This window comes from Amia ocellicauda, chromosome 3, assembly GCF_036373705.1.
Source record: "Amia ocellicauda isolate fAmiCal2 chromosome 3, fAmiCal2.hap1, whole genome shotgun sequence".
NCBI lineage: Eukaryota > Metazoa > Chordata > Actinopteri > Amiiformes > Amiidae > Amia > Amia ocellicauda.
The window spans coordinates 16,833,119-16,852,007 of record NC_089852.1 but is presented as its reverse complement, the minus strand read 5'-3'; the positions used below and the strand labels follow the sequence as shown (position 1 = coordinate 16,852,007).

The following is an 18,889-nucleotide window of genomic DNA, read 5'->3' as shown; positions in this document are numbered from 1 at the left end:
CTACAATAATACAAATCTTGACAAGTTGACCATATTTTATGCAAATAATTTGTGTTGTGAAAATCATGACTTTTCCAGATATAAGAGTAGCAATATTTTCTATTATTTTTGCTTAAATTTATAATAATGTTTATTTGATAGTGACTCAAGTGAATCAAGACAGGTTTTTTTTTTGTTTTTTTTTATCTACCAGGAAAAACAAACCGAATTTCTGATGGGGTGCCAAATGTAAACAGGGACTTTCTTTAACTTTTTTTTCACAAGTTTTTTTTTCCACAGGAGTATTTGTTTAAAAAGTCTATATTTATACATGTGGAAAAAAAGGCTTAATGTTTCTTTAAATCTGGAAAAACACTAGATGTCACAAGTATCTTCTTTAGGTGACGCCTGTGCAACATTTTGTTCTTCTCTGATACCTTTACTTGTTATTGGGTGAATGTTATATATATATATATATATATATATATATATATATATATATATATATATATATGAGAGAGAGAGAGAGAGAGAGAGAGAGAGATATTGTTGCCCTTGTATTATTATTATTATGTTATTTTAGTGTTTGTTAAAACAAAAGGCGGTTGCCTTGGAGAGATATCAGACATCTGCTAAATGATAACATGTTAAAACAGGATATTGCCAAAGAACAGGCAAAACAGGTTATTCGTAGTGAACCGTAAAGATGGTTTGCAAGCTTCATGATCACGCAATGTTTGCATTGACACAAATTTCTGACTGTATTTAGGTCGGGGCATCATGGACTGGGTCACTCATGGACATTTAACTTTTTGTTCCTTAGCCACTCCTAACCTCAATCCAATTGAACATTTGTGGCATGACTTGAAGATTGCAGTCCATCAACATTCCCCAAGGAACTTGACAGAACTGACAGTCACCAAGCAATGCAAGACCAATGTCAGGATATTTACTGCATAAGCCATCTGTGGTCTTCTGGATGTGGTAAATTAACAACCTGATAATGTGTGCTGAGAGGAGAATAAATTCCACAAAGAGCAATGACAGATAGGAGTCTAGGTAGTCTATGAAGACTTTTTATTTTATTTTACAAGGTGTGCTATGGCTATTACCAGCACTTTAACAACAACAAGAACAGATTGAAGAGGACATCTTTGATTGATTTATTTTCCTTTTTGTATTTTCTTCTCTGACTGCCTCTTCCATTCCCTTCACCCCATTGCTATTGGTGTTTATTTGCTGTTATTATTGTTATTGGTATTACTCTATCCTTTTATCGTTTCTATTCTTGCCTTATTTTCTAGTTCAGTTTTCTGGGAAGCTAGGCTCTTTTGCTATTTTCTTTCTCTTTTTATCTTCCTTGTTTCTCTTCATAGTGCAAATTCTATTTACTTTATAACCAGCTGCTTGCAACTGTGTTCCTTCTCTATTTGTCTGTATTCCATGGAGTCCAGCTACTTTTCTTATTACTACTCCGGAAGCTTAATGTTTTTCCCTCTTTTTTCTCCCCATTATTGTCAATAGCCTATTTGTGTAATTCTGTTTTATTCTCATATTTTCCAACTTTGTATGTCACTTCCCTGTTGCTATTATTTATTTATTATTGCTAGCCTGATCATCTTTTGTATGGATGATTATTACAGTTTATGTTGAGCTCAACTAGAGGGGGACTAATATTTAAATCTACACTTACGTTCAATTTCAGTTTATTTTGTTTTTGTGATCACCTTGTTTTGTTACTCCAACTTTTTATCATTGAACATTTTTGTTTGTTTTTGGCTGGTATATTATTTGTTAATTAATTGTTGGATATTGTATTCTTTATTGCATTTGTATTTCTCCTTTCACTTAATTAACTCCTTTCACTTTAAACAGTTGCGTGCTGTAGATTATTGTGGATTTGTCTAGCTGGCACAGGACAGGTCATGTGATCTTCCCTCTCTATCTTTACTTTCTATTTCAGTGCTCTCACTACCTGTGTCCTGGTGACATTCCACAATTTACCACAATTTATCTTTATTTGTTCTTTTCTGGTGTGCTCTTTCCACACCTGTTGCCCAACTGAGTGGAACTGTTACACTGTATATAATGTAAATTGAAACAAGTGGAAATATCTTGGGGAGGCCTTCATCCTGCGGTGGATCAGTAAAGACTTTTGAAGATGATTATTCGATTTATTCTTAACCTGGTGAATTTCACATTGCACTTCATTAGATTATAATTTGTATTGTTTTTACACCATGCTGAGTTTGGGTGGTTATACATTTTGAAGAAAAATAAGGGTTGAGAAAAAATATATATATACTCTTGTATGAGAGAATCAAACTGGAAGTGTGTTACTGAAAGGTATACTATAGCGACCTTTTTTTTTTTTTTTAAGGAATCGCGCTTGTTCTGAATGAAGTTATTTCTACTTGGTATCTGAAATGGACCAACAAACAGGAGAATAGGTTATTGAAGACTGAAGAAAATGAAGTACACTTTTTTTGTTTACTGCATGTGTAATTTTTAATACTGCTCCTTTGAAGAGTGGTATGATTGGCCAAATATTTTCTCAATTAAACTGCACTCATAATGTACACTATTAAATCATTTTAATCCATATAAAATGGTGTATGCAGATTTTCTCCTTGCTTCAGCCTGACAGAGACCTACTATCTCAATCAGCAACAGCAAGTCATACATGACAATGTTCCTTAGTAACAACCTGTATCATGTGTTGCGTACCAAAGCTTTAGATATATTCTTTTGGTGACCAACTAACATTTCATTATTAAAATCACATCACAAATTACACTAAAAAAAACACAACCCTGTGGAATTCATAGTTATATGGTCAACTCTTGATAATTTGATCATTTTCGTGATTTCTTTGCGGTCTCCTTCTGGACACCAGTCTTTGCTGTTGTTCTTCTTTTCCCTTTATTAACCTTGTTGCCTTTTTCATTTTTCACTTTTAATTCAACTTCCACGGGATAGTGATCGCTGACATCCAGAGTCTGAAAAAACAATGGTTGGGGTTGATATTTTAGATTTTATTTGGGTTCTTTCTTATTTTTTCTGATATAGATTTAATTACATTTAATTCATATTAATTTTATTTCTATTTTGAATGAGAATCCTATCTAAAATTGTATATATTTGTTTTAATGAGTTAAAGCAAGTGGAGTTAATGCTATAGTGAAAACAATTTGCACTTTTAATCCAAATTTGTGATTTCTGTCTGGGAAGTAGCTATTCTGCAGTTAAAATAATCCCACTAGGGCCAAATCCAAATCCAAATTCTGCAAACTACAAAACTTGTACCCTATCATGGTTTCTATCATGTCAGAAGCCTATTTCTTTTATTTAAATATAAAACCATGAGAGGGTACAGGTTTGTAGTTTGTGGGATGGTAAAGAGTTTGACTTGGGCTTTGACCCACCCGCTAATTGAAAACTACAGAACTGTAATCAGTTGTGGTTTCATTTTTAGTAAGATGCCAATTTCTTTTAATCATAAATGTAACCGCTATGATGTACAGGTTTGCAGTTTGCTATTAGTGGGAGGGTCAAAGTTTTGATTTAATCCGGCCCTTGGTCTAAACCTGAATTATGCGCATAGGTGTAGATTTAGGGGGGGATGCCCCAATAATGTATGCCCCCGGCTCCATAGGCATAGGGGATGGGTCCCCATCAATATTGACAGCATCTTCCCCAATTCTGAAATTAAACCTACACCCCTGGGTGGGCATACTACTTCTGCTCCTAAGGGGAAGGTAACAAGGAAGCAGGGGGGTGGTTTGGGACGCAGCCAGGGTGTTACTTTTGTGATCTGTCGCCTCCCTTATTCTAACCACTTGAAGTGAGAAGTACTCAATATACCCCCTGCTGTATTGTACTGTTTACTTACTGTTTCTTCACTTAAGGCAAACTCTTTTTGGAAGTTCAAAGGCTTGGCTGAACCTGGCACTATGGCATCAAGCATGTCATCACCGTACACCACAATTCTGGAAAAACAAGATAGGATTAAGATGCAATAACATTAAGATGAGTAACATCACCAGTGTACCTGTAATACCTCTTACCTCACCTTCTGGACAATATGGCGCTCAACACTCCATGCAACTCAACTTTGCATGCTCCTCAGCTTGATGCTCCTTGCTATGGCTCTTTATTGTATATGTACTTAATCTTGCATTTTAAATTGGCTTTATTGTAACTGCATCTATCCTAACTGAATTAAATGTAACTGCACTTCCCCCCACCCCAACATACACACACACACACATACTTTTTACATGTTTAAATACATTCCGGGGTATGCCTGAACTACCACTCATTATGTATTATATATATATTTATATAATTTATACACTTTGCACACCTTCAATTGAACTGCCTCAATATTTATATTTTCAAAAGAGTTACCCAAAACGAGTAAAGTATGTCTGTTCATTTCTGAAAACTTGAACCTTAGTGCGACTCAGCTAAAATGCTTTGTAATGATTAGAAAAGTGTAAATGAAAGTATAGTTCTAAACAGGGGCGTGTCTAGGGAGGGGGCTGAAATGAGGCTGCCCTTCAAATTAAGACTGAAGAACAATGGTGCTGCGGTCACCCGCGGACGAAACACTGTCAGCCCCCCGGCTAGTGTGAACGAAACACCGTCAGCACCTGATGATACAAAGATGCCCCATCTAAATTGGCCCTGTGCTCCCACTTGGCCACCCTGTTGAAAATGTTCTGGAAATGCCACTGGTTCTGTATAGATTCAGTTGCAGTAGCTGGTGAAAAGTCTATAGATGCCCCCCCTTGTGTCTACTAATGGAAACGTGTTTACTTTGTTCTGAAGCCCTGAGGCACAATAAAAGTTGTTTTATGTGCTTTCATGTATAGTAGCTTGGTTCAAAGGTGTTCAGAGGAGTGGTAATAGTGATAAATGTGTTACTTTTGCAAAAAATATACTTGTCTAATGTGATGTATTATAATGTATTATAGTGCTGAGTTCCCAAAATATGTGGGAAAGAGTGCATTTTATTTTTGCAATATAGACTTGTTTAAATTAAAAAGACATTATTGTTTTTCATTGTGATTTAATAATGCAATATCTGGGCAATGCCAGATATTTTCTCTTAACATTATGTGTGATTGAGAGTGATTGGGACTTGAGGATTTGTAGGCATATGTTCTTTACAGCTTAAGTGTTTTATAGCAATTTGAATTGCCATGGCCTGAGGTCAGCCTGCAAAATAATAAAAGTAACAACACTAACCACTTCTTCTATTACTTTGTAACAGTGCTAAACCAATCAAAACACATGTGAAACAATAATATATGCAGAAGATGACTATATTCGAAGCAGTATATTAACAATTGAAGTAAAGAAAATAGAAATAATGTGAGAACATTTTGCTAATGGTTACCTATCATACGTGTTGTCGTTTCCTGTGCTGGCAGTGGTGTCGACATCATCCCCGATCAACCAGTGAAAATTTGGATCTTTTCTAATGCGAATCCTCTTCATTTTCGCTTTGGAGATGTAAGCCCCATCTGCATTGAAGTCTCCCAACATCATGATGTTCTGCAAAACAAATATATTAGTAACTGATATCACACAGAGCCAGGATGAAATGTAAACCTTGTCTGGCCTAGTGATTGCATGATACATCCCAGGACTTGGCTCGATTTTGTGAGAAAAAATAAGTTTTCATTTTTAAAAAGAGTAGAGTAGTTTGTATAACAATTAATGGATCAAATTTGTAATTTAATTCCAGCCATGAGTTGCTAAACAATTTGTATACTTTTGGATCAATGCTATTAATAACTAGGGGATCTGATTTTCCCATATAGCTCCCAATGTGATTTTCTAGTTAAACATTTTCTGTTAATAGGTATCTATAACCTAGCATAGCACTTTTATTTCTTTGTGGATGTTGTGCTTATCAATTTATTTACCAATAAAATGAATTTCTACACTAATATTTCCTCTTTTTAAATCAAATATCAAGAATCCACCTTATTCCACCCTTTTCTCCCCCATTTTAAAATCACTCCTGAAAATCAGAACCCCTAATTATAACCAGATTTCCTCAACCCGAACCCTAAAGTTTTGGATCAGGTTCTTTAAATTGAACCTTAGATCTGGAAAATGATTTGTTTGTCCAGATGTCAAAGTGATAAGTTTAACTAAGTAGTCGAGTGCTAAAATGGCAAGAAAGATGTAATTTCTGTACAGATCTTGTGGATGTGTGTCAGTCAGTTCAGCAGCACTGATGTTGGTGACAAACGTACATCGGTGTCCCATTTCTTTTTGACAATCTCGAAAACGTCATAGAGCTCGTCCAGTTCCTTCTCAGAGTCCTCGGGCTTGGTGTGCACTGGAATCAGGACCAGATCCTTGAGCACTTGAGCAAAACAGACATGGATTAATACAAAGTAATACGAAGTAATGGGAAGCTTCCCATTGAAGTACAATAGAGACTTTCAAATGGTTTTGGAAACAGAGTATCTAGACTCCTAGACACTATCATATAGTAATCTATATTCTTATTTTACCTCTCTCTAATCTTAAAAATTGATAACTTTTTTGTAGGTCCTTGTTGAATGTAGAATACCTTGGAAACAGCAATAATAATAATATTACACTGAAATCCAATGTAAAAATCAGATTTGAACTTGAATCGCCTATGTTTCTCTTACAGACATTACTTTAGCAAGTCACCGTCCACTTTCTGCTAACATACACAAGACAAATTGACCTTGGCTCACCTGTATTTAAACAGTTAAAGCGCAGGATATATGGCTCTCTGGCAAAAGCGTCTTGATCACCAGCTTGATTGTCCTCATACTGGTATGAATCCGTCAGCTCCACCAAATCCTTCCTTTTGGATCAAAACACAAGGAGGAACCCCCAATTTCCAGTTTAAGAAGTAATCTGTAAATCAGTTGCACCATCCAACTTCAATATTGTGAAACACACACAGACAGCAAAACCACTTCCTTCCAGTGCACCTTGTTTGCATTATTGTAAAGAGGGTTAAGTTTTGAACATGTGTAGGAAATAAGGTTCTGCTCATAGAGAAATCATTACAGGAAACACTCCTTTTGCATTGAATACATAGGAGTGCTATAGGAGTAATAACCGTTAATAATATACATGGTTTCCCAACCCAGTTCAGTCTGCAATGATACAATACAAATTAGAAAGCAATTGTTTATATAAAGTTCCCAGGCTATAGATATAAATATCCTGGAACATATAAAACCCAGTGCAGCTTTGTATGTTTTCTGTACCGGTAAAGGAACATGAATTGCTCCTTGTAAACATTCCTGCCGAGCCGAGTGCTGAGCTGCATTGTGTAGGGCTGACTCTTGTTGGCCCTGTGAACACAAAACAAACAACAGTCACTTAAAGAATTCACATGCACTGTCCTCTTCGTCAATATTAAATTGTGGTGTGTTACGTGTATAATTGCTATCCACTTATAAGAACTCAAATTCTTTGTACAGATGGGAGAAGTGACCTAATTAAGCCCACCAAAACCAAAAGTTTTACATGTTTTCTTATAAATATGTGAATTTCTTCCCAATAAAGTGGGTATTAAATCATAGATCAATCTCTCATCTAAACACTTTTGGTTAGATTTTGTCATAAATTGATTAAATTAAATTAACTTATTTAATTGCAAAAGTGAAAAGTCCGGAGTGGGCTTATAAGGTACAAATGTACCCTTTAAGTCCACATATGTCCCAAATAAGCCCACAAGAGTTTTAACAGTAAATACTTCAAATTGTATTGATTAAGCACTTAATATTTTATAGATTATTAAATTCAGACCTCAAATAACCAACCTAACCAATTACAATTGTATTTTTATATTATCTGAGACTAATTTCCATCACATGGAATTGTTGCACTTGTAGAGGCACTTTGGCTCTGCTGGTGTGCTGGTTGTTGGGGTTGGGGCCGGGGCTGTTGGGGCTGTGTAAGTCTGCACAGGTGCTTCAGAAAAAGGAGCATGATTTGTGGGGGCTTGGCTCCAAATAAAAAGTAACAAGACAGTAACAACTGTGTGCATTTGCTGTGAAACAGATCATCATCCTAATATTTCCTGTCTTTCTTGTATTTCAAAATAAAAGAGCAAGTGGGCTTATATGGTACGTGGGCTTAATTGGGTCACTTCCTCTAGGTGTTTGGCATTACAAGAAACACAACACACTCACACCATCAGTAACACATTTTGTGCTTTAATCTTTACAGCCTTGTTCATATTTGGTGCACATTATCTTTTCTATATTGATTTGAACCAGGATTAAGCAGTTATACCTGTCCATCAGTCAAATATATTTAAATATTTTCCTGTAAGTAATACAGAGACCCAACATAAACAGTAACCATAAATGGCAAAGCAGAAATGTGTTTGAGAAACAACTTGTTAAAATAAAAGAACAAAAACAAAGTAGGGGATACAAACTGTAGCATCTGATGCTCCTTCTGCATTATGTAGGGTCACATTATATCAGCAATATCTCCACCCAACCCTTGTGACAGACTAGCAACATAGTAAGGTTCTCTCAGTTCTTACTTGTTCAGCTCCTGAAAGAATTTCGTGATGGCTCTTCCTGTGGTATCCACCACCTCCAGGATCAAAATGATGTCATAACGAGACACAATCTGCAGAGATGGGGGCAGGGGGATTTGTGAACTGTACATGTGTTTTTCTGCACCTTGTCTCATGTTGGCTGTTTACATGTACCATGCAGCTGTTCTGCATTTTGTACTTGTAGTACATTAATTAATATCCCAGATGCCACAGCTTGATTGGTGGAGGACCAGTACAATCCAATGTTGTTGTTTGGTTGTATTTTGGTATTGTCAAACATGATGTGGGAAAAATAATGAAAGATATTACCCCACACTGTGTTGAAAATGGTTGTTAAATTGTTGCAAGTTTGCAGTATAGGTGAATACTTTCTAATTCTCTATTTGTGAACATAGTTTCTCTGGAATGTAAATGTTCTAAATGTAATATTATAATGTAAAATTGCAATGTTTTAGAGTTTGCACATATGTGTTGCCATAACATCATACTGTTCTATTCCATGTTATTACAATGTTATTTGGTTAACTTAGATCAATTTTATTTTGATGTCCATTATAACCCTGTTATAAAAATATAACAAAATATATACATATAATTTAATGTAGAACTTCATAATCAAGTTCTAAGTTATAATGTTACTATGAACAGTATGAATTGTGTATGCAAACAGTAATCAGCATTTTGAAACAGGTTTATGGGCAACTAGTGTGTTTTAAACACAGAGTGTGGACATAGTGTGGCAGTATTTGAAGGCAGGAGCTTAAGCTTTTGGATTTCAAACCATCTTTACCTTGATAAGTATGGGCAGGATTTTCTTGTCAGCAACTTTATTCTTTCCAAATTTTTGGATGTTGAAAGAGGCGATCTTCATGATTTCTAACTGGGGAGTTTTCACCTGGAGGAAACAAAAGCGATTTAATTGAATTAAATACTTTAATATTTCTGTCAACTGCAGTCTTTCCAGTTCCCATTGCAGTTCTGCTGGCCTTTAATCCCGTTCACTTCAACACCTCAACAACTCTACACTGCTGAATCTCCTCCATTTATATAGGTTTTTGAACACCCTATTCAACTAAATCCCACCCATATTTCCAAATAGAGAATTCTGGATTTGTCCTAATATAAGATCTAAAGCCAAACCCCTTTGCTGAAGTTATATGTATGAGCTCTAAAACTGAACGTTATTTACTGAATGTTATAGCCTACATTGAAAACCCAAAGGAAAAAATAACCATCGCAAACATTCTACTATTGCAAGACAAGGCAATTAAGTACTAATTTGAAGAACTCTTAAAAGTTAAACTGTTAATGTTAAAACTAGTCAATTACAAATATACACCACACTCTAAAAATATTGCTATTTGTTAATGTATTTATTTATTTTGTATTGTCTTTGCCAGAAAGTAAAGGTTGATAGTAGTCTGTTCTAAACCAAGTGAGAGCTCCAACTGTTACATCAGCTCTCCACACTTCCCCAGTTTGCCTACAGAGGTCATCATCACCTGAATTCTAACCCCGTCTCTCTCATTCCCCAGCACAATGATCAATCACACAATTAACATTCCTTTGCACCATGTGCACATTCACCATCAACACTATACTCCCATTGCACCAGCACCACACACCCCTGTCCCCTGCTTCCCACTGTTCTGTATTTAAACCCTCTGTTAGTTTCATTCAATGCTAAGTCTTGTCAGTTTTTCTGCATTTCTAAGCACCCCTCCTGTTTACTGTGCTTGTGTTTGCCTGACCTTTGTTTATGCATGGTGTTTGATTCCTGGAATGCCCTCTGACTGTTTGTACACCTGATCGACTGACCTACTGCCTGTGACCTCTACCACTGCTTTTGCCTTGCCCCTCTTGCCTTGTTTGCCGGCTCTTTGACCTGGACTGTTACACACTTGCTTCTTCCCGCACTTGAGTCCACTTCTTCTATGGCTGTTTGCACAGACAGTTGTGACACCAACCGTATGTACAGATTAAACCTTATGTTTACAGAACATTACACTTTAGTGCATTTTGCATGTTAATATCATGAATACTGTATAAATCCAACAGTCTAATGATGTAATGAGGCAGTGACATTATACTGTGAACAAGACTGTCTGCAGCCAACAAAAGCCAGAGCTAGCTTGGTTGTGACTGAAATTCTGAACCTCAAGGGAAAGCAGAACTGCAGTACAGAAAAGTGCTACCAAATAGCTCTGGGTAAATACTGTACTACTGTCCATTAATGCTAATGCTACTTGTGGGTAAAGGAATGTTTTTCAAGATGATTACTTCGAACAATCTCCAGACTGTTTCTTCCATCCTTCTGATCATGATGGAATGGGTATTTTGGAAAAGCTGTCTGTACAACTGAATGCTTTTAATCAAACATTGGCTTTAAAACAGATTTTTGACATGCATCACCATCTTAAAACTACTACGTTGTGAGGCCTCTTTAAGAAAATTAATTCACAAAACAAAACCACAGAAAGCCTAACCTCAGACTTAGAAGAAATAGACAATGAACATCACTCAAACAATTTGCAAAGCAATGTTTTGCAGTGAACAGCTCGTTTCATGTTAGCAACTGACCTGCCAAAAGATTACACACAAACATAACAGCAAGGTATTTTTTCCCTAAGATACCTAAAACTACAGAGAGAAGCAACAAAATTAATTTTACTCCCCTCTTCCCATTCATAATGCTTTTAAAGTAACCTAAATATTATTGCCCCAATTGTGGGGCAAGAAAACCACCAAACTGCAGTTACTTAATTAAGCCAAAGACCAGCTTAATTAGTCAACATGAACATGATCTTTAACTGACCTAAAATCTGAAGGACAGGTGGTGTGGACCACCACTGCAAATGACTGCTGCCCAGCTGACTATAGATGTCTACAAATATTTAAAAAAACATACTTTTTTTAAAATCTTCTTTTGAACTACATATTTTACTCATAAAGAGGATCTTACCGTCGGGTGGTAAATACCAGTCTTAAGCTGTCTTCCTCGTCGCAGTATATGAGAACCAAATGTCCTTTGAGAGCTGACTGCAGGGAGACAGTTTCTCTTCCTCGCAGTGACCGCACTGACAGCTATGCTTCACACAGACACACAAACAAGCCTGTAGCAACCACACTGCTTCCTGTGAGTGGAGATGGCTTTCAACAGGTCCAATGCGAGTTCTATAAAATGTATAGTAAATGTAGCAGTTTTACAGTAGGTACTGGTTATATATCAAAGTAGGAACATTACATTGGGGCACTTCAAAAAGGGAGAGGCCGGGGGACTAAGACTGGGGCTTCTAGTCTAGTGCTACAGATTTATACTTGGAAGAAGAGTTTCCTCTTTCTTCCCCCGTTATAGACTTTGCTGGTTATCAGACATCAAGTCCTGACTTAACATCTGTACACAAATATCCCCAAAGTCCTGCATGTGTTAATTTAACCCCCTTATCTCCTTGACCTGTCTTATTGTGAACATGTGTCAATTGAAATCTCAGTATAGTTTTTCTATATACAGTACCCACCTTAACTGTTCACAACTTCTTTCAGTATTGAAACATGGGGGAATTTTTTTTAAAAAAGCCCCTGTGGTTATCTCGTGATCACGACATAACGAGTTGTTTTGTCGTGATCACGAGATAACGTTACCTCTCGCTATCAGAGAAAACAGAAGTGATGTCATTTTCATGAGACAGTGCAGACACAGGGTTTATTGAAGGACTGCACAATAGAGGAGTGGCCACCCCGTAACTGCCGACACAGGGGCTTTAAATACTCTATTCAATTATTCAATTAAACATCGAACTGCACGGGCAGTTCTGTTCTGAGGGGTTACCTCATTTGTAATGTGTTCATTATGCAGCATGAGTGTATTTACGAATAGGCACACGTAAAATATGCTAATATGAACATGTGTATGATTATTATAATTGTAGTTTGGATAGTTTTTAGGAGTTGTGTCAAGAAAACTAAAGCTAATGCAGCGCATTCAGTTTGCTGTAAGAGCAGCAAACCCTTACTGGCACCGCGGACACACACGCACAACGGGCACTTCTGAGTGACAATGAACCTGAACCGCATGTCTCTGGACTGGGTGGAAATGGGAGGAAACCACAATACACTTAGAAAAGAAGCGAGATAGGGAGAGAATAAGCAAACTATTAAATATTTATATCCATATGTTGGCCATATGGAATGATCTCCCCTTTACAATCCACTATTCTAGATGACTGTATTTATGCATGGTGTAACAACCAAAGTTTAATGCACCTCCACTTGTGCCCACCAGAGGTCACCATCACCCTGTCCATACCTGTCACCTCTCCCAGCTTCAATCAGTCACTCATTCAATCTCACAACAGCACTTTGATTAATCATCACACACCTGCTCTCCATCATCTGCTTCTCCCACTGGCCTTTATAAACTCTTCTCTGACTCTCACTCACTGCATAGTTTTGTCAGTTTACCTACATTGCTGAGCAGTCTCCTTGTGCCTTGTTAAACCCTTGTATCCTCAACCTCTGGCTTTACCCCTCAACCATGACCTTGGCCTTCCTCGTATTCCCTGTTTGCCTGATAGCCTGACCCTTGCCTGTGACAATGACCACATCTTGCCTTGTCTAGTTTTGCCCTGTCCTGACGGTATGTGACCCCCACTTGATTGACCACCTCTACCTCACCCCACAACTGGGTCCTCTGTTCCACTGTCCCACGGACACCAGTGTATTTAGATGTACTATGCATCCATTCATTACTCTTTATGAAGGACTCACAATATCCAAGTGACAATCAACACATTCTTGCTTTTTCATCTCAGCATGAAAGTTGTATATTTAGTGCATTGTTTTGCTCATTGTATAAACTAGACTGGTCAGCCAAAGTCACTTGCTAGAACTGGATATTAACTATTTAGAGTGTGTTTGGAAAAATGCTTACAAAGCTGACACACCCTTTCCATATGAGTCACCTGAAGGGCTTTTAAGTTATTGGCTAATTGTTTATTAAAATAAAAATCTTGAATACCTTTTTTAAAGGTTGATGTGCTTTATGGATTTTACAATGATACTGAAAGAATAGCATTTTCCAGACAAACCCACTGACCTTTATATAAATCAACAAATTGCAAATGCAAGAAATATAGTGGTCTGTTCATTTAATTGTGTTGAGTGAGGGGTGTGGGTGGGGGTGGGTAAGGATGGAAGCAGATTAAAGGAAGTCTTGTTCTATACCTTTTGTTTGCTTTATAAGTGAAGGAAACATAGTCTGGCCTGCAGAAACACAGATGAGGGATTCCTGTGGTGAGGTTATTGTTAGGCAAAAAAAAAATATATATATATATATACATATATACAGACAGGTGACAACTGAAAGGAAAATCCTGAATAAATGTAACGCCTCATTACAAAGACAAATGCACATTTGAGAGTTCAGTGGTACAAAAACCATAGGCACTGGTCTACAGAGATGTGGAAAAAAGTGATATGGTCAAATGAGTCATCCTTCACCATATTCTCGACAAGTGGCTGAGTGCATGTGTGGGACACCACGAGAACGGTACAGGTCTGACTGCTTGACCCCTACGGTGAGGGGGTCCGGAGGCTCTGTTATGCTGTGGGGGGGTATTTCCTGGCATGGTTTGGGTCCACTCGTCCCCTTAGAGAGAAGGGTCAATGCAAATCATTACAAAGTTATTCAGAGTGATCACCTTTATCCTATGGTAAAACATTTCTATCCTGACGGGAGTGGTCTCTTCCAGGATGACAATGCCCCATCCACAGGGCACGAGGGCTCACTGAATGGTTTGAGGAATATGAAAAGAATGTGAGTCATATGTTATGGCCTTCGCAGTCACCAGATCTCAACCCAATTGAACACCTATGTGAGATTTTGGACCGACATTCTCCACCACCGTCATCAAAACACCAAATGAGGGAATATCTTTTGGAAGAATGGTGTTCATCCCTTCAGTAGAGTTCCAGAGACTCGTAAAATCTGTGCCTAGGCACATTGAAGCTTGTGGTGGCCCAACACCTTACTGAGACACTTTGTTGGTTTTTCCTTTAATTTACCACTCATCTGTATATCCCCTTTGTATTGAGCCTACCATGAAAACTATACCCAGAATTTGTGGATGTCGATGGATGAAATTTGTAGATCAGGGGTGACTAACCCTGGTCCTGGAGAGCCACAGGGTCTACAGGTTTTTGTTCTATCCAGATTGTTAACTGCTTAATTGAACCAATTGTGGGTCTTAATTAGACAAAATGTTTCAAATTTAGTTTCATAGTGCTGGATAAGAAAGATGGGCCAGACAACCTCCTCTTACTGATTTATTCTGGTCATATACAATGTGTAATGTGCCAGTGCAGAAGTGTGGATTAGGCATTTTTTGTTGGTTGTTCTTTTATCAGATAATTACAGCTTTAAGAGGTGGTAAAGGAAAGATGAATACATTGTTAAGGCTACTGGAGCTCTGACAGACTCCACAGAATGTTGTAAAGTACCAAAAGGGTTTGAGTTTATGGTTGAGTCAAATACTATTCCCCCATACAATATATATATACATATCAGTACAAACCTGCTGGATTAAAAGTGCTTTGTCCAACTCATAATACCAATGCTTTGAGAATGGCTTTCAAATCCTGAGGCCTAATTTGATTCCAGCCCTGATCAGAGTAACAAATCTACAGCTTTTTTTAGTATCCACATTCATGTTTAATATTTCCTTGATCACAAAGACCTATTTGTAAATGTGAAGAGGAAAATATATTAATTAATTACATTTTAAAACAGCTATGTGTATGATTAGTTCATTTTCCACTGAATTCTCCTTTTTCACTGAATAATACTATTCCCGTTTGCCTCAATTACTATTATATTCCTGAAAGTAGATGGCAGCATTGCCTTAAGCACCCATGAGTGACAACGACTCGGATACTTTACATTCCTTCTGAAACTAAGTCTTGATCAGCAATAAGAAATGCGGTTTCACAAATACTCCACTCTAGGCATTTTGTTTGCCAAGACATCAGGCAAAGGAATTCTATACAGTATGTCCTCTACTTCTTTAATAAACTATTGCGCTCTTAAATCTGTCCAATTCTATATGGGCTCAACTAGTTAAACTTAAGCTACATGGTCATGGTTTACCTAAATGAGAGGTCTGAATCACAACACCGTACTGGATTAAAGCTGTTTTCTTAATTGTAAATGATGTTATTGACAGCTGGAATGCCAAAACTAGTTTGGTTAAAGGGTTTGATTATCTCAGGTATTTAAGAGCTCAGGTGGGGGAACCCGCCCTGTCTCAAAGTGTTTATTATGAAACTGTGACCGTGTAAATTTATTTGGCCACTTGGCACATTCACATGTGCTTTTTATCAACAGAATCAAGTAAACAATAGAAACTGGGTGAAATGGGTAGTGATATGCTGTGATACTTTGAGAGGCATAGCAGACAACAATACTCTTATCCGGGATACAATAATTGATGTAAGTATTTTTACTTACTAAGCCTTCTGGTTCACAGTTTTAAAATTCAAAAATACACTCATAACTCTGTGTTGGACTCATTCATTGAACAATGAATATCAAATACAGAAGAAAAAGTCCTGAGAAGTTTATTTATATTACTTGTTAAAAAATACACCAGCAATAAACCTATGTTAATGAATAACTGCGATGTTTTCCATTGACCTGCCCAATGCTGACAGCTTGTCTAAACCTGCCTACCTTTGTTACCTGGGCAGCATTTTCAGAACATAGGGAAAATACCAGATAATTTGTTTTGTAAGCCATTCATTATTAATGTTGAAATAATACACAATGCATAATATACAATAATATGACTACACATTATTATAAGTATTGCATTTATTAATATAATATATATTTATAATTTATCCAATGTGATTTACATTTCACATTTAACTAAATTACATAAAAATACATTTGATAGGACATCCAAACTGGAAATATTACCATCTGAATAATGGTAATATAAATCACTAGTATTACTGATCCATAACAATAACCAGTAGCAGAATGAAAACATATGCATGCTCAAAACAGAAGTCATATTTTATACTCTAAATACACAACCAGTATTTGTCCTTCAATGTCATTAAGTCTAAAGACTTCAGAAATAACTTATAGTTTGACTGCACTGTTTCAACAAAGTCATAACCCCACAACCCTACAATTTTATGCCAACAGACTTTTCAATGACCACATTATTGTACTATAACTAGTAATTCTTCTGTTGCTGAATACTCTCACTGTATTCTAGAAATGGTAATACAAAATGCGCATGATATGTAGAACAAATGATAAAAAAGATCTGCACAAATAATTGTAATGAAGTGAAGGGACTAGCTCAACTTGAGTGGTTTCAACACAATCTTGTCAATAGATTTCAATATATAATTTATAGGGGTGTAACAGGAAATAAGTTCTTCTAAAAAACGCAGAGCACAAAGCCATATAGCACCAACCTACAGACTATGAAAAAATCCAACAAAATAAATTAATTCTAATGAAATTATGATTTTTAAGTTCCAACAGCTGATTCATTGTTATGTTCAGTCACAGTCAAGTAATTGTTAAACCCTAACATCACATAAAAAATGTAAATAAAATAAAGACTCCTTTTGAGATATACACCGAACAATTTCATGTAGATTTGAATTCATTTAATTTACATAAAACATGTATCATTTACAAAATGGAAACTGAAAGAAATTTGAAATGACAAATACTACTGCCAGTCCCGAAAAGGTTTTGAGAACATAGGTAATACATTAATAAAAAATAAATAAATAAAAAATAAGAGCAGATATGGTTTGAACAAATACATAGTTATTTTCCTTTATATGAATTTGCTCAGAATCTATGTCTTAGTTTTCAAGAGGCGAACACAAAATCAGCCTTGAAAATGCTTTGAAAGCTTGTGTCCAACTGTACATGCAAACTTAGTTCACATAAATTGAATCTCCCTGTTCTTTGATTCTGTTTGAGCTAATCTTTGAAAAGGAGCAATTCACTTTTTTCCTACAGCAAACATGATCTTTATATATTTTTCTTAGTTGTTTATGAGTGGCCATTCCAGATAAAGAAATAAATATCTTACCTTTGTGGGAATACACACGGGGAGAAATTACAGGATCTTTGTATTCCAGTGAGCTGCCTTAACTGTAAAAAACCCTAGAGCAACTAACCGCTTTAAATTAAGTGCAGAACCTGAAAGCCTATAGGATCACACTGCCTCCCCTTCCTGCAATACTCTCCAATGCATACTGTACACATAACCATGGGACACAAAGAAGCATCTGGCATCTACATTCCTTCCTGTAATTAGAGTTCATGGGGCGGCAGATAAGATTGTTGTTGTTTCTGACTCCAGAGAAGGGGAAGCTACTCCCAATCAGCCTGTTCTTGCTAAACACGATAACTATAAACACGATAAAAGACATACCCAATATATGTTCTCACCTTTAGGCGCTTTATATTAGTAGCACAATTATCTATTGACTTATATTTTATACAGGTCAGGTTTCCAACCTTGGTCTTGGAGAAACCCAACCCTACTGGATTTACTCAATCAGTGTCTGGAGAGCGTTGCAGGAAGGGGAGGCAGTGTGATCCTATAGGTTCACACTGGCTACATTATTGTATTAATGTCTTAATGTAGTGTACATGGCAAATTAAACATTGAAAAGCACAATGGCAACTTGTCCAATATACCATATGAGAAGTCACATTCAAACCTGGGAGTTTTATCTGACCAAAAGTTAGTTCTCTTTTCAATGGATTCAGTCATGGATGTATTAAACAGATGTTTAGTTGACTGTGTCACGAATGGTGTCAAAACAATGCCATTCTTGTTGTTTTGTAAGTCCACCCTTCCCCCCAGCCGGCCCACACCTGTGTCACATTGTTTTGTTAGCAATTGTTATTCCGTTAAAGGCCAGAAACCTGCTCTTGTATTTCTTTTTGAAAGTGTCACAGGCAGTATAAACATTCAAATGCCACCACCCCACCTCAATAGCTATAAAGAAGAGGGGGGCATTGAAACCTTGACCACTATGGCTGTCCACACAAGGTCTCCAGGCAGGTATCTTGGAGCACCCATAGTGGACACAGGTAAGTAAAAAGAAACACACATTTATATTTTTTCTGTTGCAAATAAAGCAGAAGTGTGGAGTATTTGGCGCAGGGCACGAAGACAGAGCGGCAGGAATATGAGCATGCACAGGTAAACTGGTTTTCTGTCAATGTCATATTATATGCCCATTCTAGCAGTTTGGTAGCGTTCTTGTAGAGCAGTTTTCCGC

At 36.8% G+C, this 18,889-nt stretch overlaps 1 protein-coding gene across 2 annotated transcripts; it reads right to left on the bottom strand.

The window, feature by feature from the left end:
- Window positions 1–1,039: 1,039 nt before the first annotated feature.
- On the bottom strand, window positions 1,040–17,857 carry LOC136739124 (deoxyribonuclease gamma). 2 transcript variants are annotated; one of them, XM_066698332.1, is made up of 9 exons: window positions 17,686–17,857; window positions 9,354–9,458; window positions 8,546–8,634; window positions 7,254–7,340; window positions 6,729–6,841; window positions 6,252–6,364; window positions 5,384–5,541; window positions 3,872–3,968; window positions 1,040–2,978 (listed from the first exon to the last, which is right to left on the bottom strand). In XM_066698332.1, the coding sequence occupies exons 2-9, from the start codon at window positions 9,432–9,434 to the stop codon at window positions 2,835–2,837; spliced, it is 882 nt and encodes a 293-aa protein (XP_066554429.1). In that variant the 5' UTR covers window positions 9,435–9,458; window positions 17,686–17,857; the 3' UTR covers window positions 1,040–2,834. The 2 variants fall into 2 exon arrangements, with proteins under 2 accessions (XP_066554429.1, XP_066554430.1); XM_066698333.1 differs by lacking the exon at window positions 17,686–17,857 and adding an exon at window positions 11,526–11,666.
- Window positions 17,858–18,889: the final 1,032 nt, after the last annotated feature.

Excerpts from the sequence above, each read along its gene's own strand:
- LOC136739124 (XM_066698332.1), bottom strand. The coding sequence starts at position 9,434 with ATGAAGATCGCCTCTTTCAACATCCAAAAATTTGGAAAGAATAAAGTT. Across the intron at positions 8,635-9,353 it reads TCCTGCCCATACTTATCAAG|ATTGTGTCTCGTTATGACAT; the intron begins GTAAAGATGGTT and ends CCATCTCTGCAG. Across the intron at positions 2,979-3,871 it reads TTGCCTTAAGTGAAGAAACA|ACTCTGGATGTCAGCGATCA; the intron begins GTAAGTAAACAG and ends TTGTTTTTTCAG.